Source organism: Ovis canadensis, chromosome 5 (genome assembly GCF_042477335.2).
Source record: "Ovis canadensis isolate MfBH-ARS-UI-01 breed Bighorn chromosome 5, ARS-UI_OviCan_v2, whole genome shotgun sequence".
Taxonomy (NCBI): Eukaryota; Metazoa; Chordata; class Mammalia; order Artiodactyla; family Bovidae; genus Ovis; species Ovis canadensis.
Window position 1 is genome coordinate 34,677,803 of NC_091249.1, and position 24,139 is coordinate 34,701,941.

At 51.6% G+C, this 24,139-nt stretch overlaps 2 protein-coding genes across 6 annotated transcripts in view; one reads left to right on the forward strand and one right to left on the reverse strand.

Moving 5' to 3' along the window:
• The first annotated feature begins 10,559 nt into the window (after positions 1-10,559).
• Positions 10,560-23,477, forward strand: IRF1 (interferon regulatory factor 1). Of its 5 annotated transcripts, XM_069591579.1 has the most exons (14): positions 10,560-10,658; positions 10,774-10,837; positions 15,014-15,307; positions 15,523-16,030; positions 16,286-16,600; positions 17,621-17,712; positions 19,002-19,101; positions 19,899-20,075; positions 20,199-20,248; positions 20,356-20,488; positions 20,678-20,800; positions 21,121-21,170; positions 22,050-22,185; positions 22,490-23,477. In XM_069591579.1, exons 6-14 carry the CDS (start codon positions 17,626-17,628, stop codon positions 22,600-22,602), a joined length of 969 nt encoding a protein of 322 aa, XP_069447680.1. In that variant the 5' UTR covers positions 10,560-10,658; positions 10,774-10,837; positions 15,014-15,307; positions 15,523-16,030; positions 16,286-16,600; positions 17,621-17,625; the 3' UTR covers positions 22,603-23,477. The 5 variants fall into 5 exon arrangements, with proteins under 5 accessions (XP_069447680.1, XP_069447679.1, XP_070148516.1 ...); XM_069591577.1 differs by having other exon boundaries at positions 10,607-10,837; XM_069591578.1 differs by lacking the exon at positions 15,014-15,307 and having other exon boundaries at positions 10,588-10,837.
• LOC138440672 (uncharacterized) overlaps positions 18,451-24,139 on the reverse strand; it is an 81,973-nt gene continuing 76,284 nt past the window's right edge. The window contains exon 5 of the mRNA XM_069590315.1: positions 18,451-19,132. The gene's annotated coding sequence lies outside the window, so the exon portion shown is untranslated. The remainder of the gene's footprint in view (positions 19,133-24,139) is intronic.

Consider the following 24,139-nt stretch of genomic DNA (forward strand, 5'->3'; position numbering starts at 1 on the left):
CCTTTATCTTTTGGAGCATTTTCATTATAGCAGTTTAAAGTCTTTGTCACTTAATTTTAATATCTCACTGTTGGCCCCTTTTGGTCATATGTTACCATGCAAGTCGAGGTTTTCCTGGATCTTTTTATGCCAAATAATTTTAAGTCCTGGACATTTGAATTTTATGAGATTCCGGGTCCTATTTGAATACTATGGAGAACGTTGACATGCATATTTTAGCAGGCAATTGGGCTTGAGCCACCAATCCTGAATAGCCTTCTGTGGATTGTGGTTTCAAGGCAAGTTCCATTTTCAAAACCTTTCTGGTGCTGTTTAGATTTGTCCTGTACGTGCACCCTCTAGTGGTAATTCTGAGAACAGGCAGTGGTTCAGTTTAGTCCTCCGGTCTTGGATGTGCTGCTGAGGATTGAATCCATGCACGCTCATCTTGGGGGTGAGAGCGCAGTTCATAAACAATTTTATGGAATTAATTTCCCAAGGGCCTTCTCCACAATTTCCCTGGTACTTCGGGGCTCTCTGGGGCTCCTCTTTCTGATTCTCCTTTTGGTTCTTTAGTTGCTTTGCTTTGTTGTGTACTTCCTACAGCTGTGCCCTCACCCAGGGCTAAGTGGCAAAAGGATGGAGAAAAGAGAAACAGAGCAAGTGAAAGAGGAGAGCAGTTAGATTTGTCCCAATCTCTTGATACACCTGCAATCAGAAGGAAAGTGTCTCTTCCTTAAGAATTTTTGGTGCCTTAATGCCTCAGATGTCACTGTAGCAGGAATATTAGGTGGCTGGGGCATGAGGAGCAGAGAAAAAGTTTTAAAGCGCTGTTTCTTCACTCACTCTGAACATTAGGAGTTCCTTTCCCATTCTTCAAACCCAAACTAGAAGGGTTCTCCTAGAGTTTTCACTGTCTATGGCCCAGTTGCCCACTTTCACCTGAAAGTTCCAGGCTGCTTTGAGTCTGGCCAGGGAATGTTGCTGTTTAGTTACTAAGTCATGTCCGACTCTTTGCAACCCCATGGACTGTAGCCCACCAGGCTCCTCTGTCCATGGGATCTTCCAGGCAAGAATACTGGAGTGAGTTGCCATTTCCTTCTCCAGTGGATCTTCCTGACCCAGGAATCCAAGCCGCCATCTCCTGCATTGGCTGGCAGATTCTTTAGTACTGAACCACCTGGGGAGCCCAGCCAAGAAATATTGGAGGGAAAACAAGAAACTCATCCCATGTCAATGATACTCCAAATTCTGTTTTTCTTTCCCAGTTCACCCACTATTGATATTTACTTTTTTTTCTTACAACTTTTTAAAAGATTTTTTTTTTTTAATGTGGACCATTTTTAAAGTCTTTATTGACTTTGTTACAATACTGCTTGTTTTTCGTGTTTGGCTTTTTGGCCCCAAGGCATGTGGGATCTCAGCTCCTGGACCAGGGGTCAAACCACAACCCCTGCGCTGGAAGGTGAAGTCTTAACTTCTGGACTGCCAGGGATGCCCCTGATATTTACTCTTGAAAGTCTTTCACACATTCAGTCCAGGTTTTAATGTTTCATTTACAGGGAGAGACAGGGAGGAGAATGTTTACTCCATGTTACCTAGTTCATTCCTTTTTTCTGCCAAGTGGTATTTCACTGTATAGATATCCTACTATCTTTTTATCAATTCTCTTATTAATGGTCATTTTTGTTGCTTCCAGTTTCTGGCTTTTACAAAGTAAGCAGCAATAAGCATTCATGTACAAGTCTGCATGGACACATCCTTTCATTTATATTGCATACATACCTAAGAATGGAAAGCTTAGGTTATATGGTAGGTGTATATTTAACTTTTTAGGAAAATGCCAAAACATTTTCCAAAGTAGTTGTAGCATTTTTCATTCCTGTCAGTAGCTTAAGAGCATTCCATTTGTTCCATATCATTGCTCATACTTGGTATAGTCTTTTTCATTTTGCCTCCCTAGTAGATGTGTGGTAGTATTTCATTCTGGTTCTAGTTTGCATGTTTCTTATACCAAAGAAGATATAAAACAGCCATTCAAGTCTGACCCTTAGAAAATGTGTTGTCTTCTTATTATTGAGTTTTAAACATTCTTTGCTTAAACTTATATTCTACATATAAGTCCTTTATCAGACATGAGTTGCAAATATTTCCTCCCATTCTGCAGCCACTGTGTTTTGTTTAGCTCTGTTTGGCTTTCCCTCCATCCTCTGCCTGGATCCACTCCTTGTTCTTTCCACTGATACCACCACCACCCTTGTTCGTCTCTCCTGGATCATCCTCCTACTCTGGCCTCCCCATGGTCTTCTTGCTTCACACTTGCAGAAAGACTTGGCTTGGACCACAGTCCAATCTGCAAATGGACTGAGCCGTCACTGGGCATCTAAAAATGCACATGGAATCATTTCTCCTCTGTGCATAACGTCATACAAAGGCTCTCTCTTGCCTTGGCATAATGCTAAAGCCCCAAATGCCCCACACTATCTGACCCTTGCCTATTTTACTGGATGCTTTTTCTATCATTCTCCCCTTGGCCACCATGCTGGAGTCACAAGAACATTTTTCCTTAAACACACTGAGTTTCTTCTCTTCCCAAGACCTGTGCACCAGCTGTTCCTTCTGCCTGGGGTGTTCTTCACCCTGTTTTGCACATTGCTGCCCCTTCTGTCATTTAGAAAGTTAAAATATTACCCCTTTAGAGAGATATTCTTTGAACACAAAATCTAAAGTTGCTACCTCCACACTGTCTTGACCTCAAGCTATTTTATTTCTCTGCAGGATAGTTACCACAGTGTGACACTTTCCTTGTTGTTGCCCATCTTCACTAGAATATGTTTCATGGGAGTAGGGACTTGATCTCATTCAATTCAATATCCCTAGTGTCTAGAGCCATGCTTGGCACATAGTACAGGCTCAATAAATTCTTGTTGAATGTCTGTGCCCAGAGCACCTACCTCTGTGCCTGTCATCTGGCGAGAAAGCAAATGTTTGCTGTCTGAATTTGTCAAGTAATCCATTCCCATGGCACCAGTGATCAAAGAGCATCCCTAGACTAGAAGACGGAGAGAAAAGACACATATTTAGGAAAATGACAAGAGAAAAATTGCAGAGAAGCTTGAGAGAAAATCAGTTCCTCTAGAAGTGTGTGGGGAGTTTCATGAGAGAGTTGTCATATCACTGGCTTTGCTATTAGGCCCGCACATAATGCACACGAGATAATGGTGCAGTTTGTAGGCACAGGCCCAAGGCCTGCACGAGGCGTGCTTGTCCAAGGAAATTAGACCTTCTTGACCTAATCCACTGTTTACTCTGCTCCTCTACTTCCTGGAGTCTGCACGGTAATTTTCCCACTCCGCAACCCTCAGCACGGTGGGTGAGCTCCCCCACGAATGGGTGATAGCTCACTGCTCCCATCGTCCCCACTCTCTCTCAGGCCATTTGGCACCAGTGTGCCTGGCTGAGCCACGGAATTAAAAAATGCTTGCTCCTTGGAAGAAAGGCTGTGACAGACCTAGACAGCATATTAGAAAGCAGAGACATTACTTTGTTGATAAAGGTCCATCTAGTCAAAGCTATGGTTTTGCCAGTAGCCATGTACAAATGTGGCAGTTGGACCGTAAAGAGGGCTAAGCGTTGAAGAACTGATGCTTTTGAATTGTGAAGCTGGAGAAGACTCTTGACAGTCCCTTGGACTGCAAGGATATTACACCAGTCAATCCTAAAGAAAATCATCCCTGAATATTCATTGGAAGGACCGATGCTGAAGCTCTAGCTCCAATACCTTGGCCACTTGATGTGAAGAGCTAACTCACTGGAAAAGACCTCGATGCTGGGAAAGACTAAGAGCAGGAGGAGAAGGGGACGACAGAAGATGAGATGGTTGGATGGCATCACCGACTCAATGGACATGAGTCTGAGCAAATCCTGGAAGATAATGATGGACAGGGAAGCCTGGCGTGCTGCAGTCCGTGGGGTCGCAAGGAGTCAGACACGACTTAGTGACTGGACGACAACAGTGAACAGCTGCTGGGTGAGGTGGCACCTCGTATGCACAGGCAGCCTTAGCACACAGCATCAGTCTCTTCTCTGCAAGGACCCTCCTCTAGGCCTCATCTCTCCCCAAGAACCTGGTTGGTGAGCGCTCTGAAGTCTCTGTGAGGAGCTTACCTCGAGCCGCTGAATCAGGATGGATGCCAAGGCCACGCCTGGGCCATGGAGAGGAGCTGCTCTTCTGAGCACTAGGCCCTCTCTAGGGCCCAGTCCCAGAGAGGGCAGCAGACACACTGGCTTGGCCTGGGAAACAAGTTTCCTGGGGGGTCAAGACTGCCGCCTGGGCTCCAAGGAGCCAGCTGAAGCCTCGGCCTTCACTCTAACCGAGAGTCACAATGTAAACAAACTCCCAGCAGCTCCTTATCGGAGGTGCGCACTCCAGATGCCAGGATCATGGGAGGGCACGACTCATCGGGGAAAGTCACTTTCTGGGAAGTGGCTGCCCAAGGTATGGCCCTAACTGTGGACTTCCTGGCTCAGAGATGGGGGGCGGAAGTGGCACCTGTGGGGTCCTCCCACTCCTCTGTCCACTAGGCATCTCACTGCACTCCAAATTGTTCCCTGTGTGCCAGGCACTGGTCTGGGGCTCAGGAGGGAAGCGAGTCCAGATAAGGTTTGAATCTGAGAAGCCAGGCAGCTGCTCTTGGACTCTGTGACAGGCCCTTGTCTCCATTCTCAGCCAGGATTGGATGGTTGGGCAGGAATTCTATCTGGGGATGACTCTTCCTCTTTTTAGAGTGCCTAGGGCACTGTCTGTCCCTTCCCAGGCCTAACCCTTGGCCCTCAGTCCCAAGACAAATCACTCTAGGGATCAGAGGGGTTACTCTGGGAGAACCTGATGGGGTTCCTGGGCCCACCTGAAGAGATGTGTGCTCAGCCTAGGATGCGGGCCTTCTTGGGCCATGACCCCAGGGGAGAAGACAGGGTCCTCGTTCTCTTGCCACCCGAGAAGTCACCTTCAGTTCAGTTCAGTTCAGTTCAGTCGCTCAGTCGTGTCCTACTCTTTGTGACCCCATGAATTGCAGCACGCCAGGCCTCCCTGTTCATCACCAACTCCCGGAGTTCACTCAAACTCATCTCAGTTGAGTCGGTGATGCCATCCAGCCATTTCATCCTCTGTCGTCCCCTTCTCCTCCTGCCCCCAATCCCTCCCAGCATCAGGGTCTTTTCCAATGAGTCAACTCTTTGCACGAGGTGACCAAAGTATTGGAGTTTCAGCTTTAGCATCATTCCTTCCAAAGGCTGATCTCCTTTAGGATGGACTGGTTGGATCTCCTTGCAGTCCAAGGGACTCTCAAGAGTCTTCTCCAACACCACAGTTCAAAAGCATCAATTCTTTGGCGCTCAGCTTTCTTCACAGTCCAGCTCTCACATCCATACATGACCACTGGAAAAACCATAGCCTTGACTAGACGGACCTTTATTGGCAAAGTAATGTCTCTGCTTTTTAATATGTTATCTAGGTTAGTCATAACTTTCCTTCCAAGGATTACACATCTTTTAATTTCATGGCTGTAATCACCATCTGCAGTGATTTTGGAGCCCAAAAAAATAAAGTCTGACACTGCTTCCACTGTTTCTCCATCTACTTCCCATGAAGTGATGGGACCAGATGCTATAATCTTCATTTTCTGAATGTTGAGCTTTAAGTCAACCTTTTCACTCTCCTCTTTCACTTTCATCAAGAGGCTCTTTAGTTCCTCTTCACCTTCTGCCATAAGGGTGGTATCATCTGCATATCTGAGGTTATTGATATTTCTCCCAGCAATCTTGATTCCAGCTTGTGCTTCATCCAGCCCAGCATTTCTCATGATGTACTCTGCGTATAAATTAAATAAGCACGGTGACAATATACAGCCTTGATGTACTCCTTTTCCTATTTGGAACCAGTCTGTTGTTCCATGTCCAGTTCTAACTGTTACTTCCTGACCTGCATACAGGTCTCTCAAGAGGCAGGTCAGGTGGTCTGGTATTCCCATCTCTTTCAGAATTTTCCAGTTTATTGTGATCCACATAGTCAGAGGCTTTGGCATAGTCAATAAAGCAGAAATAGAAAACCCCATCTCTTCCTTTTCTTGCAGTCAGCTAAAGGCTACTGACCAGGAAACAGGTACTCTGTTTACCAGGTGGCTCCTGCCTATCTCCCTTAGCCAAAGTCCACCCTCAATTCCTGCTCACACCCTTTGAGCCAGCATTGTCTCTGCACCCTTTTTTCTTCCCTAGACTCTAAGAACAGAGAAGGTAGTGGCACCCCACTCCAGTACTCTTGCCTGGAGAATCCCATGGACGAAGGAGCCTGGTGGGCTGCAGTCCATGGGGTCGCTAAGAGTCGGACACGACTGAGCGACTTCACTTTCACTTTTTACTTTCATGCATTGGAGAAGGAGATGGCAGCCCACTCCAGTGTTCTTGCCTGGAGAATCCCAGGGACGGGGGAGCCTGGTGGGCTGCCGTCTATGAGGTTGCACAGAGTTGGACACGACTGAAGCGACAGCAGCAGCAGCAGACGCCAAGAAGGGTGCTATCCAGCAGGGGGCGCTGCGGTCACAGGGTCAGAGCTTTCAGAGGGCTGGGGCTTGTGAGAAGGACTGGGGTCCCCTGGGAACACAGGTGGACATGGGGGTGGACTCTGGTCCTGCTAGATAGCAGAGGGATGATGAATTTGTAGAACACTGCATCCAGCAGTGGGGCACCCTTATCCAGCCTTCCTGGCCTGTTGTACCCACACACCCAGCGTCCAAAGGGCAGGGCCAAACAGTGCTGGTATGTTGTTTCAGGTTCTGGCTGTGATCACAGTGACCTGGGTATTCCTGGGACAATGTGTGAATTTTGATCACCTGTCCTACACTTTAGCTCAATGCCCTCAGCTCCCCAGACTCATAGCCTGAGATCAAAGCAATGGCCCCTTAGGCAAAGTGGGGAATCTCCCTACATTTCTCCCAGAATGGGGAACCTTGGGAAGGCCTGGGAAGGGTTCTACTCCAACCCACCTCACATCCGGGCCATCCAGGGATACTGCTGTCAACTAAACTCACTTCTCTCCATCCCCTGTGGCCAGAGCCCCAACCCATGTGGAGTGACCCGAGCTGCCTCCTATCCATTGCCCTGCCTCGGTTTGCACCAGGGTCCCAGACAAGGGCAATGCAAGTAGCGGCCTGCGGCATGACATTCAAGGGGAGGCACTCACTCTCGTGGTCAAGCAGGAACACAGTTGCGTGAGCGTCTCCTCCACAGAGAGATTTCTGAAGCACAGATCAGACTCTCAGTTTCACCCTGCACAGCCAGGATCAAGTCCATACTTCTGAGGAGCACTAAAGCCTCTTCATGGTATGGCTCTTGTGGGCTGGTCCAGCCTTAGTTCCTGGAGCAGCCATACAAGGCTACAAGGCCACACCACAAGCAGGATCTGTCCTGCACTTGGGAGCCTCCAGGCTTTTGCTTGGGCTGTGCCTACAATCTAAACACGCTCTCCCACAGCTGACTCATCACCCCTCAAGGCCGTTGAATGCTAGTTCCTCAGAGTGGCTGCCTGTGAACTCTGGCAGAGATAAATCACTTCTGTCCCTACGTCCCAGCATCTCTGCTCCTTCGCCTCATACTACAGGTAGGATATACACCTGTCATTCTGCAATCAAGTGCACTTACTAACTGTCTGCTATTTGTAAGGAGTGAGCTGGGTGCCAGGAGGGGGCTCTGAGGGTAATAACCCCATCTTTTGTCCGCAGAGAGCTCATATCCAGGGTAGCGGTGGGTACTGCGCTGACTCACTTCGAAGTGCCTCTGCATGGCTGGTACAGGCATGAGGCTGAGAAACATTGCATGCCCATCAGATGCCCCTATGTCTTCAGCCTTCTAGAGTCACCACTCAACTAGCAACAAAGAATACATGTGTGCTCCAGCCCATGAGGCTGTGGGACGTCTTCTCCAACATTCTTGAGGGTTCTTGAAGAAAGGAGACTAATTTTTGTTTCCTGGCAGTGATGAGTCACCAGGGGCCTCCTGGCTAAGAGCGCCTTCTCCCAGCAAACCCTGGTCCATTTTACCCCCAATGGGGACCGAGTCCTCTGAAATACTCCCAGAGCAGCAATCTAGGAGTTAGCTATCACAATGGCTATCTGACCTGGTGACATGATTATTGTAGTCTCTCACTTGCCAAGCTGGAGGGCAGTCGGTCATGCTTTCTCCGGACTATCCAGGCAGGTGGCTCTCTGCTGACCCTTCATCCCTCCTGCCAGTCAGTCAGCCAGTCAGTCGAGACTTTCTTGATACTCACTCATGCAGAGAAAGGACTGGAACCTCTCACACTTAGCTGAGGTTCTATCTAAATTGAGGTCTTTGTGGACCTACCTTCCAGGAGAGGAAGAGAAACCCTACCTGATGTTAAGAGCCCCTTTCCCTTTTATGTGGCTGGCTGGCCAATGTCACTGGACACCCAGTCTCTCTGCATGACCGGGAGAGGACACACGTGTGAAGACAACTGAAGAGGGAGCAAAGATCCTCTTGGAATGACAGAACCACACAGAAATGACCACAGTGATGCTCAGGAAAGCCATGTCCCTCCCTTCTTCCTTCCCACTGGGGGCATACTGATCCAAATCCATCATCCATCCATCTATCCCCATCCAAGCCACACCTCGCTCATAGGGTATCTGCTGTGCTCAGGCAAGGCTGGATCCTGGGGTTACAGCAGTGAACAGGACAGAGCACCTGCTGGGCCAACCCCCTTTTCTCCTGTCTCTTGCCCTGTTTTCCTTCTATGAACATTCCTATAACTCAGCAGTTGCTGAATCCAAGCTACAAAGACATATTCTTGTTGATATTTTCTAGCTTAAGCTACATCTACTGTTTCCAAAATGAGACAGCAAATGAAGTCCGATGTAGACACTCGAAGACCAGGTTTCTTCTCCAACTCCACTTTATGGGAGAGGATCAGGGATCGGGGTTGAGTTCTCTGCCTCAAAGAGACTGTTTGGACTAGGCAGAGGACCAGCAACAGTGGGTCCAGACTTGGGCCACAAGAGAAGGAGGAGACAAGACCTTATTTGGTCTGGAGCCTCACTAAATTGCTGCCATGGTCTCTGGACCCCTTAGGGGCACCCCCTCAATGTCTTAACCCTTATTTCCATGGCAGCCCCTGGAGTTGGGATTCCCAGGCTGAGTCACCAGGGTCACCAGGGACTGTGCTCACAGCACAAGATCCACTCTTGCAGCGTTTGGAGTTTCCCTGGCCCTCTCCCAGGCCAGCCACCCTGCTCCTGAGCCTGGGCCAGAGGAAACCAGTGCTGGACTGGACAAGGGATGCTTGAGGGTCTGTCTGCCCCTCCACTGGCTAGCTGGGTGCCTCAGAGCGGCCACTGCTGCTCACTGCTCCACCCTCAGCTTCTCTGGACACAGGGAGCTCTATCTGTTTGATTTGTCTTTCTCAAGGCTACAAGCAAGGAGATCTTTATGCCGGAGCTCCAAAGCAAGGATTTAGGAAATATGTGTGCGCAGCCCACCTTGACCGCAGGCATGACTTTGGTCTGAAGAGGTCAGGGTAGGGTGCTAGACTCGGCCCGCACCATCCCAAACTCCCAGCCTCCCTGGCTCAGATACAGGCCCAACCCCCAATTATCCCTGGCCTGAGCTGCAAGCCCTGGGGAGGGAAGGAAGTGGCCGACCCCCACAGCCAGCATTCCTCTGTGATGACGACAGTGTGCTCACTGCCCAGCCACCCCATCTGGAAGGCAGTTCTCTGGAAGTCACAGGGGACTCCCTCCCAAGGAGGTGAAGGCCTCTCTTACGGAGTGGGACTTCCTTCAGCTGGGGGCATCAGCTTGACCTGACCAGGTTAGGGGGCAAGAACAGCTGGGGGCCCAGAGGTCCCCTGGGAGCAGCTCAGAAGGCCACAAGGCCCACCCTAAATGCCTCTAACTCATTCCATTTCTTCATCCATTCAATAAGCAGTCACCCAACATCCTCCTTGTGTTAGGCCCATTGGAGGCTCTCAGGACCCAGCAGGCTGGACTAGGCAGGCAGGGCCACACCCTCAAGGGGCTTCAAGATAGGTGGGAGGAATCCACCAACACATACACACAAAGGATAATTTCAGCAATGATAAGTGCTATGAAGACAATGATAAGAGTTATGAAGACAATACAACAAGCCAGTGTTACAATTGGAGACCTCGGCCCTTTGAGGGGGGCCTCCACATTCCTGACTCCTCCAGCCTGCATACAGTCCGGTCCTCACACGCAAGTATAGCCCTTGCATCCACACCGCACCACGCTCCCTTAGGAACGAACGCCACCCGGGAACAGGCTGGGGGCAGGTGCATGCAGGTGGGGCTTTTCCGAGGCCGGTTTTCCCCGGCTCCCGCTGGAACTTCCAGAGGGCCACGGGCCCGCGACACTGGACACCCGCCCGTCCCCCTCCTCCTCGCGCATCCGCAGCTCGCGAGCCTCTGCGCTCCCGGCGAGGTTCCCGGAAACTCCTCGATTTCCCTATCGCCGCCGCGTTTGCAAGAAACCGAAACCCAGGCCCCGCCCCCCGCGCCAGCCGGGAGCTGGCAACTGGGCCCTGCGCCCGGGGCTGGGTCAGAACTGGGCGGCCGGAGCGGCCCCTCCCGGATCGACGGGGCCGAGGCGGAGGTGGGGGGCCCTTCTGAGTGCCAGGGCTGTGCTCGGCGCCCACCCCCTGAGGGTATCTTCCCCAGCGGCTCAGCACGGCCCGCAGGAAAGCTGCAATTCTAACTCAATCATTTAGGTTGCATCCGATGGCGGAGTGCCCAGCGAGGGGTGGCAAGCAACATAGCCTCCCCTGCAACAAGGTAGAGGTGGGCGCCATTTGTGTGCGCCTACTGTGCGTCCGCCAAACCAGGGGAGGGGGGCAGGGGGGATAAGAAGGAAGGGCAGGGGCGTTTACAAAGAGCTCTGTACCAGACTCTGCACCCCTTCATCGTAGTGGGGGGGGGGGCGGCGGGCACGGAGCAGTTTGGCAACTTGCCCGAGTTCACACAGCCTGTAGCTGCGAAGCTGGCTGCAAACCTGTGGCCCGCAGCAGGAGGCTGAGCGAAGAAGGAGGAAGTGCCCCGGCCGGCTGCCGGCAGGTGAGCTGCCTGGCACGGGCGGGGCAGCCAGCTGCGGAGGGGGAGGGGCGGCCCCAGGCCGCCACCCGGGCCGCGAGGACTGGAGGCTTTGCTTTTCTCCTTCCCTCCCTCCCTTTCCAGGAAGCCGGCCAGCCCAGAGCCGGCCGCTCACCCCAACTCACCCCAACTCTCCCCCAGCCTGGGCCGAGCAGGAATGTGGAAGTTGGCCGGAAGAGCTTGCGCCCCCTCCCCTCCAAAAACACACCCATCTCAGACCCCGGGAAGCGCGAACTTGGGTCACCTAGGGCGAGGGGCTCCAGACTGGGACTCGATTACCCAGGACGAAGTAGGGGTGCTGTTGCCCCCAGCAAGGCCAGGAAGCCTGCCGGGGCGCTGGCCGCGGTGCAAGACCCATTGGCGGGGGTGGGGTGGGAGTAGGAAGGGTGGAGGAGGGGGCTGGTCCCATCCAGCCCCACTCCGGGTCGCGGCCACAGAGCTTCAGCCCCGCCTCGGGGCCCCTTGGGGTGGTTGGAGAGCCGAGGCTGCTTTTCCTCCCAACGCGGTGTTTATAAGAAATGAAACTGCAGAGGGCATCAGTGGCAGCCCACACTGACACCCAGCTCCCCCTCCGGGGTTCCGGTCCCGGAGCGCTGGAGCAATCCTCGGCCCACTCTTGTATCGCCAGACCCCTAGTGCTTTCGCAGTCAGCTGCAGCCTCCCACTCTGCGTTTAGGATTTTTATAACAGCACAACGTTTATTCTGCTGTGTCATACACCATTTTTGCCTGAGTTGTGAGATGGGAGGGGCTAGTCTCGTGCCTGAGCACATCCCCAGGGCCAAACCTGGAATTGACCCAGAGCAGGAGTGCCATTCATATTTGCTGAATGAATTAAGAAACGACTTTCTTCATCTCCAGTTAGGCTCATTTCAGCTAGGATGATGATGCCTAGATTCTATCTTAAAGCTTTGGGTTGCTTTTAGATTATTTTATGCCTGACTTTGTGTTCTGCACTTCATAGTTTAGGACTGCCCTGCTTCCAAGTTGCTGTATAGATGATGGCTGGAATGGACGTTTAGCATCTAAGATAGCCCTCCCTCTGGACCTGGGGGGTGAAACGCCTGCTGGGTTTCATCTGCTTTGGGGACTGTGGCCTCTTCTCTGGGTAGCAGGCCCTACAGGGATGCAGGACTGCACTACTCTCAAAAACCTAGTTAAAGCCTTGCTGGGTTCTGTACTTCAGGACTAACTGGAACCCACCCTGGGTGGTGAACACTGAGAGCCTCGGAGAGTCTGAGGAAGGGGGCTGGGGGCATGATTTGGTCCATCAAGGAAAAGGTTTCCAGAGGGGTGATCTTGCCTTCAGCAGCCTGATTGCAGAGGCCATCTCAAAGGTGGTTCTGCCAGCCGGTAAGCCTCATCTGCCAGCCCCATCTGCCAGCCCAGAAAACTCCAGACCCTAATACAGAACAACTGCAATAAATGTACCCTTATTGAGTGACGGTATAGATGGAAGGTATCCTTGAGTGAGCTAACTCCAGCTGCAGTGTGAGGAACTCTGCAGAAAACCCTCGGGTCTGTTGCAGAAAAACCACAGGCTTTGGGACTTCCCTGGTGGTCCAGTGGTTAAGACTCTGCACTTCCACTGCAGGGGGCATGGGTCTGATCCCTGGGAACTAAGATCTTGCATAATGTTCGACTGGTTAAAAAAAAAACAAAAACAAATGCAGACTTTGTTCTACAGAAAGTCACCACCCAGAAGGTGATAAGTGGAAGAGAAAAGACAACATGAAAGTTGAGGTCTAGGGGGTTTTGAGGAGGGGAAGGATTTCTGGTTGGCTGCTTCATAGAAGACCAGGCATTTGCTCTAGGCCTTAAAACAGAGACTGAAATTGAAGTGGGGGGAGTGGGGGAGCGGCAGGTAAGGTGAGTGATACTAAGTATCCTAGGAAGTCAGGGATGAGGAGCAAATGGAAAGAGCAAAGACAGGGGGAAAATACAAAGTGTGTTCAGAGAATGGAAATACAGTGAAAGGCTCATGCATTACTGTGAATACATGTCATTTGACTAATGTCTTACACTTGAGAAAGGAGTTTGATAGTCTACATAATTTCTTTCATCTTTGTAACAAATTAGGACAGATGCGCAGAGAGTACTTCTATTTTACAGATGAGAAAACTGAGACCCAGAGAAGGACAATAACTTGCCTGAGGTCACACAGCAAAGTGGCAAAAAGCACAAGAATGCAGCTTCACAACTCAAATTCTGTGTTCTCTTTCCATGGCCCTATAGTCCAAGGGTAGGGGAGTTGTGGGACAGAAGGTTGGAATGGGACGCTTGCGACCACAGTCAGCAGTGAATTGAATGTGGGGCTAAGGAGTCTAAGGGAACTCACAAAGCTCCCATGTGTACCCTGAATGTTAGGGAGATCATCAAAGTTACAGAAATAATCCTAGAGCAGAGGTGCCTGGAGGGCAGGCCAGAAAGGGAGGCAGTCCCAAGGGGAGGCTGTGGCAACAACAGTCTGATCCTCAAATGTGAAAGCAGGACTTGATGTAGGGAAGAAAGACCCAGAGGACCAGATGAGGCCAAGAGGGGAGGAGGATGGGAAAGACTTCACCAGAGAGGGAGCTGGAACTAGGAAGAAATCTGCTGGGGACAGTGCGGAAGTGGGAGGCCAAGAGTTCTGTTTGCTGTGTGTGGAATCTGCGGATAGGTTTGTAGGGGAGCAGCCAGAAGGCAGCCACAGTGTGGTTTTGGAGGTCACCTGCCCAAAGGGGATGGCTGGAAGTACAGAAGAGTATTTTGAGTCAGAAATGTGGAAAGGCCAGCCCTGAATTACTAACAGAAACCTAAAAAGGACAAAATGCATCTGTCTAGCTTCACAAGGAATGCGTGATACATCTTAGAATGGGATTCATCAAGAACAGTTACAATAAAAATGTGAGATGCTTAAACAGAGGTTAGCTTTTATTTCACTGATTGGAGTATAGCACCCCCAATCATAATAAGCATCAAGAGTATGAAAGAATCCCCAAAGTTAAAAGTTAAAAAAAAAGGCAAAGATCACTTCAAAAATGTAAAATGACAATTTCACTGGTAAATACTAACACTGGGGAATTTCTCCTTAGCAAAAAAATGATTGGTGTGCGCAAAGATTTAGCTACACAGTGCTGTCTGTATTATGAAAAAATGGAAATAACCTAAATGTCCTACAATAGGGGATTAATTGGGTAAATTTTTATTTATCCTTATGGAAGAATAATATATACCCATTACAAATGATGTTGCAGAAGTACGTTTCATGACACAGAAAGACGCTCATTATAGATGTATACCTACAGATGATTATCTATGAATTCAAATTTTTATTTTAAAGCACACTTTACTCTCTCCTGTTGCCTTCCCAAGGTCAATTTCTCAGACCACATGAAATGCAAACTTTGCTTCCCTAATCTCACTCTGCATTTTCCAGCAGCTGTGTCAGTTTCCTAGGGGTAGGACAAGCACTCATTTGCTGCACAGAAAACAGACTTAGCAACTCAGAAGCCACTTGTTTTCTCTTCTTGCTCGAAAGGTCTTGGTTTCTGTAGTGCATTCCCACTCCCTTCTGTCATTTAAGGCACCCCAACCCTTCTCCCCCTTCCAGGGTTTCAGCACCTTCCATTTGCTTAACACCCAGGTAGTCTCATTCCTCACAGTTTCTCCTGCCTCTCTGCCTCTCAGCTCCCTCACCCATCAGTATCTGGGAGACAGCTCTGACCCATTCCTATTGGTTTCCTGGGAACCAAGTGTGGCCTTAGTCACAGCATCAGATTCTGGTGTACCAGAATTGGATTAACCCATCTATTTCGTCTGTGGGAGGAAAGCTATAGCGTGACTGACAGGTGGAATGGTGCATCCATGTGTCTGTTTCCAGCCTGCAGCACTGCAACTGGGTGCTGCTATGGAGGGAGAGCTGGGATGACAGGAATGACACAGCCAACCTGACCTGGAAGAGAGATTTACTTCTGAGTCAGCAACTTTGGGGAGATGAAGAAAGAAGCCTGCTGGCCAGAGCTCTGGAGAGAAAAATGAAGATTCAGCCCGGCCTCTAGGTGTACAAGTAGGGCAAGGTCTAGTTGTAAGCACAGGAGTTCGATAGCTATCATTCCCAAAGCACCTGGGACCTGGGCTCCCCAACCCTTTAGCTAGACCCATGGCCTTGATCAAGGTAAGCAAATACCCCACTTGCCCAGAATCTCTCTGGACCAAGCCCTGAGGCCCCAGAAACTAAACCAGTGCTGCCAGGGAAGGCTCTCATGCAAGGACCAAGTGAGGCTGTGGAGGTGGCCTAAGGCAGGAGTGCTAGGAGGAACCAAGGCTACCCCACCCCCACCCCAACTCAGCAGTCCTGGCTTCTCTGAAACCCTTCTCTCTTTCCCTAAGGCCAGCAGCGGGGCAGTCCCAAGAATGTAGATGGAGAAGCGGAAGAGGTCTGTCCCTGGTCACAGACTCTAGCAGGGGCCTCGAAAACCACGCATCATCTGCTGCCCAAGTAGGGCCTGATGTTTCAGACTTCATCTCTCTGTCACGGGAAAGCAGCAAAGTAGGGCTATTGTTTTGGAGTTGAGGAAACTACAGCTGCCAAACAGGGATTTCTTCTCGTCTTGGCAGCCCCACGCAGGGTAGGATTTCCTTTACTTCCCCGGGGAAGGTGAAGCCCCCGGAGGTGGGCCACCCCTCGAAGGTTTGAAGGCCGAAACGCTCCCTGCTTGACACCCATTAACGGGCTTGAGGAAGCGGGTTGGTTTTCAAGGACTCAATGCTCGCGTCCACTCTGAAGAGGACGGCAGGTGCCGGGGTGACCCCCTCACCGGGGCTGGGAAGACAAGGGATCCCGGGGCATCCCCAGGAAAGAAGAGCAAGGAGACGGCCTCAGGAGCGAGCAGGCTGGGTGAGCGCCGAGTGAGGGGAGCAACTGCGGGCCGGGGGCGTTCGACTTTCCAGGAGCGCTGGTGCGCTGGTATGGGGGTGGAGTGGGAGCCGGCGGGGCGGGCCCGCGGTCGCCCCGGGGCGGCGGCGCCAGGCCGGAGGGGGTGGGGAGGGGCAGCCGCCCTGTACTTCCCCTTCGCCGCTAGCTCTACAACAGCCTGATTTCCCCGAAATGATGAGGCGGCGCTGGCCAATGGGCGTCCTCTCGGCTTTGTAGGAGGCGGGGCCCGGCCCGGGCTGGGGGAATCCCGCTAAGTGTTTAGATTCTCCGCGGCGCCGCGGTTCAGGCAGAGCGCGCCACTCCTTCGTCGAGGCAGGACGTGCGCCCAAGTCTGGCAAGCAGAGGCCAGCGAGAGCCGTGCCAAGTCAAGGCCAGCCGTGCCAAGTCAAGGCCAGCCGTGCCCAGCGGCTCCGCGACCCGGGCATCCTCTGCCTTCTCCCCGTTCCCACTGGAATCGCGCTCCCAGCGCCGGCAAAAGCAGTCCTCGCCGGGACCCTCGGTTGCTGCCGTCGGGGAGCGCCTGCCGTCGAGGTGAGCGCGCCTTCGCCGCAGGGGGCACCGGTGGCTTCGGACAAAGGCGCTCTCGGGGCACCAGGAAGTGGGGGACTAAAACCCTTGCCGGGAGAGTGACGGGTGCGCGGCGTTGCCGGGGCCCCCGCGCGGGCTCGGAGGGCGCCCGAGGAGCCGCAAGCAGCTGCGCGGGGAGGGCGGGCAGCGGCGTGGACCGCCCACCCCGCCGAGGTTGTCCGTGCCAGAGCCGCTGGCGGCCTCTGGGTGGCCCTCTGTGCTGGTTGCGCGCATCCAAGGGCTGTGCGGGGGATTCGACTGTATATCAAAGCATGGGCGCCCTTTGCTCCCTGCGCCCGCTTTTCGGCGGTTCCAGCTCAGGCCCAGCCCCCAGGTTTCGGGCTGTCTCTGCAGGTGGCGGAGGCTGGGGCCGGCTGCGCTGGGTGGTTGGAGGACCTCCCGGAACCGCGGGAAGAGGCGCCACAGGTGTTCTTTGGGCCACTTTGCCCAAGGAGGGCAACCAGGCCCAAAGGGTTAGCGTACCGGCCTTGGCACTGTGGCTGTCAGGCAGGCAAGGGATAGATTGGGGGGGGGGGGGGTTGGTGACGAGGATGCAGGGTGACTGTCCATTAGCGAAGGTGCACGGCTAGTGACAACAACTCAAACAGGGAAATTTCTTGGCATCAAGCAAAAGAAGCCCCTCTCTTCCCAAACAATTTGAATTTGGGGAGTAAAGTTCTAGTATTTAGATATCTGTGTGTTTTGTCTCTTTTCCTTAACATAATCTTCAAAGTATCACTTAGCATGTCTGTCCTCTCCCAAGACTGTCTAGGAGGGGCTGAGGGAGGGAGTGTGTTGCTTAAGATGCTGAAAAGATTTGGAGGGAGGTTTTATTAGAGAGAAAGTCCCCTTCTGCATGATTGTAGTACTTGGTATCTAGATGAGGGCAGGGGAGGGTAACTGAATGACTTGGGGTGGGGCTGGGTAGTGGCCAGGGACTGCTCAACAGACTCCTAACAGGAGCCTTCTGTCTTCTCTTCACAGCCAACATGCCTATCACTCGGATGCGCATGAGACCCTGGCTAGAGATGCAGATTAATTCCAACCAAATCCCAGGGCTGATCTGGATTAATAAAGTGAGTGTTACTCTTTGGATTTTTCTGCCACTGTTTTAACCTATGTTCTTCGGGGGTCCAACGCTTCAGATGCAGTTCAAAAAGGGAAGTGATAAGGAGTAGGTAGATGTATTTCCCAGTGGATCCTGCAGGGAGTGTATAAGACACAGCCTAGGCAGGGCCCCACTGGCTGCCTTCTGCCCACCTCACTTCTTGAGGTACGCATGGGGCATCCACCTCAGGCCACTTAACAGTTTTCCAGCAGCAAGATTCTCCCAGCATCTGCAGAGCCAGAGTTCTGGCCTGTACTGAGGGAGACCTCTACAGGCACACACAGCCTTCTAGAGGGCTCCGCTTGGGCAGATAGGAGACAGAGAAGTGGGCACTGCTGGCAGGAAGAGGTGGCTGCCCCAGCAGGTGAGCCAAGAATTAACCTTGCACCAGTTGTCCAGACCCAAGAGGCCTCTTGCTGCTGCAAAAAGAACAGACCCTGAAGGCTTAGTAGTACTAATAACAGCTAATGCTTACTCTGCTCACTTACTAGGAGTGAGCATGGCACCATGTTAAGTATGTTACTTACATTGTGTCATTTAATTCTCAAAGTAGCCATGCGAGGAAGATTTTACTAATATCTCCATTTTCAGATGAGGAAACAGGCACTGAGAGGTAGATAATGAGATCACACAAAAAGCGATGGAGCCAAGATTTGAACCTGAGCAACTCAACTCAAAAATCCATACTGTTAACCAGCAGTAATGATAACAGTGGGACCTTAGCTTTTATATTTGTTACTGCGGTATTGTTTTTTTCCCCCCATGTCATGGAAACCAGTGAGGGATACAGAGGTACAGTGTCAATGCCAGGGTCACACAGGTAGTCACCATCCAAGTCTGGTCCTGGGCTCCTGCAGGTATATGACCAGAACTCCCTTTGTAGGAGCCAGTGTTCACAGTTGTTCTGAGAAGCCCCATATAATGGACCGAGTTCTCACTTCCATGTTGGTGCTGACAAGCCAGAGAGAAGCATCCAGGGGTCCTCTGTATGGGTCCTAGCACATCTGTAATGAGCAGAAGGAGGTCTTTGCTGACCTGATGATGCCATAGCTCATCAGAACCCAGAGCCTCTTCTGAGAGATCCAGAGGGATGGACCAGTCTGTTTAGGCCATTGTTGGGATGGGTCAACCCCAGCCAGATGTCAGGGTGAAAAAGGGAAGTCAGTCTTTTCCCAGACCTCGAGGGCTGGGCAGACTAAGGCCAAAAACCTGTGGTCTCTGAGCTGACACAGCTTTGTGTGTACGTGTGCTGTATAGGAGGAGATGATCTTCCAGATCCCATGGAAGCACGCTGCGAAGCATGGCTGGGACATCAACAAGGACGCCTGTCTGTTTCGGAGCTGGGCCATTCACACAGGTGAGTGTGCTGGACTCTAGCTTAAGAGGAGCTGGAAAGAGAGAAAGGGAGGCACTTCTGTTAACACAGAGGATCTTCACTGGGGTCTCTGAGTTCCCTGAGATGTACATAATTCATGGTGGGCAGGGAGCAGGCCTGTGTTTTGAGGGGAGAGGTTCATCATTTCAGCAAGTTCACAAAGGAATTTATAAAGCCAAAATCTTAAAAAGTATGGCTTCATGGAATTTGTGGCTGAATTAAAGTTCTCCCTGGCAAAAGCAGAGGCAAGCATTGACACTGAAAAAGATCCAGGCCTTCCTTTTTCTTGATGTTGACTAATGGTCCTGGGCCCATCTGGTTGGCAGCCTCCTTTTATCCTTCAAGGATGGGGCTCTTGGCCCATCTCGGACCACTCAGTCCCCCTATCAGTAAATATTCTTTGTTGCCTACTCTGTGTCCTCTCCCGTGTTTGGAACGATCAGATAAGCACCAGTCCCTTCTTTCTGGCTGCTGACAGCCAAAGAGAGACTGCCTTGATCTGTGACAAAGGTGGCACTTTGGGCTTGGGCTCTCTAGTGCTTCTGGGTAGGGCTTTCCCAGAGGCTTGCTGGGTGTATCAGATGCCCACGTCTGGGCGTTTGAGAAGCCCAGGGCCTGCACCAGTGTCAGCCAGGAATACCTGCTGGTTTGATCACTGTGGACCTCTGGCAGCATGCAGGCTTTAGGGATACCCTTGTCTTTGTCCTTCTGAGCCAGGGCACAAATGAGGATTCCCACCGATAGCCCTGATGATCCTCTCCCCCTTTCCTGCCAACTAGGCCGATACAAAGCAGGGGAAAAGGAGCCGGATCCCAAGACCTGGAAGGCAAACTTTCGCTGCGCCATGAACTCACTGCCAGATATTGAAGAGGTGAAGGACCAGAGCAGGAACAAGGGCAGTTCAGCTGTGCGGGTGTACCGGATGCTCCCACCCCTCACCAAGAGCCAGAGGAAAGGTACCCAAAGGCCTCTGGGTCCTGGGGAAGCCCTCAGGGAGAGAGGGAAGGAGGAGGAAGGGCAGCTGGGGCCGGCATGCTTGCCTCTACCAGGGCTGGGCTGACAGCCTGTTTGCCCCACAGAGAGAAAGTCCAAGTCCAGCCGAGATGCTAGGAGCAAGGCCAAGAAGAAGGTGAGTGTGATCCTTAGCAGTTAGCCTTTGGTCTCCTGAGGGTCAGGGTGGGTAGTGAAAGGAGTGCCACAGCAAGCCTGGGCCTAAGCATCTTTCTCCTTCTACAGCCGTATGGGGAATACAGCCCCGATACCTTCTCTGATGGACTCAGTAGCTCCACCCTGCCTGATGACCACAGCAACTACACAGTTCGCAGCTACATAGGGCAGGACCTGGACATCGAACGGACTCTCACTCCAGGTGAGGAGGGCCGGTCTGTCAGGGGACCGTGTAGACTGGTGGGAAGGCTCTTACTCTTGGATCTAGCAGGCGCTGAGCTTGTGGACGGTGGCCTGTTGGAGCAGGCTATGAGTGGGGGCGGGGGGTGCTGGGTATCCTGGCAAACTAAGGCAGCACCAGCTCTGACCCTCGGTTTCTGTTGTCCTGAAGCGCTGTCACCGTGTGGCGTCAGCAGCACTCTCCCTAACTGGCCCATTCCAGTGGAAATTGTGCCAGACAGCACCAGCGACCTGTACAACTTTCAGGTGTCCCCCATGCCCTCCACCTCTGAAGGTTCGTGCTTCTGGGGCCTGGCCTTCCTGTTGGGGTCCAAGGAGGGGTTTCCTGAGGGAGAAAAGACGCTCAGAACTCCACTTGGCACTGAGCTGACTGGTGGGCTGGAAAGGAGAGGGAAGAGGTGGGAAGAGGTATGGCTTCAGGGTTCAAGAGGCTGAGTCACCAGGACAGCGTTTTGCTCTGTGATCTTCATGGCAGGCAGACATCTGCTGGGAGGCCAGTGTGTGCGTGTGGGAAGAGGCAGGGGGACCGGGTCGGCTAGCACTTCAGGGTGAGTGCTAACCTCAGCTAACCTCTCTGCTTTTCCCCATCCACAGCTGCAACAGATGAGGACGAGGAAGGGAAATTAACTGAGGACATCATGAAGGTAAAAGCCCCTTCCTTCCTCCTTTGGTGCCCTTTAGAGGTGGCTACTTCTCAGTGAGGGCTTCCAAACTGGAGGGTAGGCAGCTGCTGCTGCTGTTGTGACCTGTTGGCTTGCATAGTCCGACAAGTGTCATGTCCATGTGGTTGGGGACCACTGACCTTTTTGGCTGATGGGAAAGAAACACTGTGGGAATGAGGGGAGGAGGGAGGCTGGGTTTCTGACATGCTGTCCTAAAGCAGGCCTCAGATAGCTCTGACTCAGCTCCCATCAGTGCTGGGTCCCTGGCCCGCGTCCTCCGCCCCAACATGCCCCAGTCCTGTTAGTTTGGGAAATGCACATCAGGTTTCAATAATCACCCTTTGGGATCTATAACATGATGGCTTTCTTTTTTTTTTTTTTTTAAGCAAATTATTCTCTAGGTTTTTTCTGCTTCAGGTTTTAAAATAAATACAAAAAAAGTTTTCATAGTAGCTATACCCAGGCTGTGTTCCTTCAGCACAGAAAATGGAGATATGGGAATAATTCCCTAATTCTAGCTGAAATTTCAAGGCATCTTTTCTTAGCATGTTAACCATTGCTTTAAGCCACCCTCCCAGTTTAAGCCACCCTCCCAGTTGGTATGTCCTTACCCTATAGAGAGGGAAGTCTTGGAGATTCTATGCCAGAAGGTAGATGTGGGAATGTTAGCCCAGGGTCCCAGGGCAGACCCTCACCTCTGGGCCTCTATCCTAACTGCACTCCACATATGTATCCATCTGAGAATATGAAAATAGCCAAGGACCTGATCCTGGCTGAGAAGCTTTGGCTCATTGTGGGCAGGGCCAGAGGGTGAGTCTGTACTGGAAGTGAGCTGATGGCTTCTTATTTATCTGTCCCCAGCTCTTGGAACAAACAGGGTGGCAGCAGACAAACGTGGATGGGAAGGGGTACCTGCTTAATGAACCCGGGGCCCAGCCCACCTCTGTCTATGGAGAGTTCAGTTGCAAGGAGGAGCCAGAAGTTGACAGCCCTGGGGGTAAGAAGACCCTGGACCCATATGGTTTCTCAAAGATGGGAAATGCATGGAGGTGGTAGGGGAGGCTCACGAGACAGCAGCAGAGGCAAAGCGTTCTTCTTAAATTCATCTGGGTGCAGACAGCTTGCAGACTGGCTGTGGCTCCCAGGCCCTCGGGTCTGCCTAAGATGAGGCTGCTGAGGGGTCGACACAGGAGCTGCTGTGTCTGTGCCTTCCAGGAATGGGCTGGAGGGTTGGTGGGGTAGGGGAAAACACCTGCCTCCTCACCCCTCAGTCCTCACACAACCTTCTTTATATCTTCTAGGGTATATTGGCCTGGTATCTTCAGAGATGAAGAACATGGATCCCAGCTGGTTGGACTGCCTGCTCACCCCAGTCAGGCTGCCCTCCATCCAGGCCATTCCTTGTGCACCATAGATGGGCCCCTGACCCCCTTTGACTCCTTTAGGTGACAGGGCCTGGCATCATGGTGGCCGTGGTGCAAAGAAGCAGGAATCCTGTGGCCCCTTGATATGATGAAGTATGACCCCACTGCTGACCAAGGATGGGTCTTTCCACCTCGGGGCAGTGGCCTCTTGCAGTCGGGCAGGGCAGGGTCTGGACTCATCTTGTGGGGTAAAGCTGGCCCTGCCTCCTGGGAAGATGGGGTTCTGAGACTGGTGTGTCAGGTGGCAGTCTCAGACAGGAGTCAGCCTCCAGCTTTCCCCTCTGAGTCCCACTGCCTGGAGAGGGTTTTACTGTTCCTGAGCTGGCCCAAGAGAACGGACCAGTGACCTCAGAAAACATGGCACCAACTCCAGGGCTGGCTCTGCACTAAGAGACAATTGCACTAAGTGAATCCTGTTCCCAAAGTAACCACTTCCCTTCCTAGCTGAGCCCTGAGGACTGTTCCAACACCAGTGAAATGTGAAGGAAGAATGGGGTCCCTGTGGGACAGTGCCCCCTCTGCCTCAGAGGAGCTCTACCCTGCTCCCTGCCTAGGCTGAAGGGCTTGTGAAAAAACCTGGCACTTTTTCTTGCGGACCTTGCCACGTTTCTGATCGGAGGTGTACACTAACGTTTTCCCAAGCTCTTGGCCTTTGCATTTATTTATACTGTGCCTTGCCCTGCACCCACGTGCCCCCTCAGGCAGGCCCCAGCAGCCCCCAGCAGGCCCAGGGAGGCAAGTGTGAGTGCCTTGGTGTGATTTAAAATTGGAAATATCATCTGACCACTAAGTCATGTGTGACCACACATGTACATGTATGTAAATATGTACATTTGTCTTTTTATAAAAATTGTATTGTTTCTAAGGGTTGTGGCCTTTTATTCAGAGATAAATCATAGGCGATTTTACTTTTTGTAGATACAATCTGATGGGTTCATTGTTGGCATCCTGCCTGAGCTTAACTTTGGGATGAGTGGTAACACACCTGTTGTGAAATCCTTTCAGTTGTGGTCATGGAGAAGATGGCAGGAGAAAGGACAGTTGTGGCACAGGGATATGTTCACATAAATACAGTCATTGCCCTTGGCTATACAGGTAGAGCTATGAGTTGACTTGAGTGTTAGGTTTTGAGTTCTGAGGAATGTGCCATAAACTGTAATGTTTTGCTATAAACTCAAATGCAAGTGTACTCAGGTGCTACTTCACAGAGTTATCAGTTGGCACAGCATGGTCACCATCAGAACAGATACCAGCCCCATAAAGGTCCCTGAGGCCTTCTATGCTGAGCATAACTTGCTGTCCGTTTTCTGCAGTGATGCGAATGTTCTCGTCTGCGTTGTCCACTACAGTAGGTAGTGGTGTAGTCACATGTGCTAAACCAAACACTTGAAATGTGGCCAGTACAGTGGAGGAACTGGATTAAAAAAATTTTTTTTTGGCGGTACTGCTCACATGCACAAGGAGATCCAACCAATCCATTCTGAAGGAGATTAGCCCTGGGATTTCTTAGGAAGGAATGATGCTAAA

Excerpts from the sequence above, each read along its gene's own strand:
- IRF1 (XM_069591579.1), top strand. The coding sequence starts at position 17,626 with ATGCCTATCACTCGGATGCGCATGAGACCCTGGCTAGAGATGCAGATT. Across the intron at positions 19,102-19,898 it reads GAGCTGGGCCATTCACACAG|GCCGATACAAAGCAGGGGAA; the intron begins GTGAGTGTGCTG and ends CCTGCCAACTAG. Across the intron at positions 20,489-20,677 it reads CGAACGGACTCTCACTCCAG|CGCTGTCACCGTGTGGCGTC; the intron begins GTGAGGAGGGCC and ends GTTGTCCTGAAG.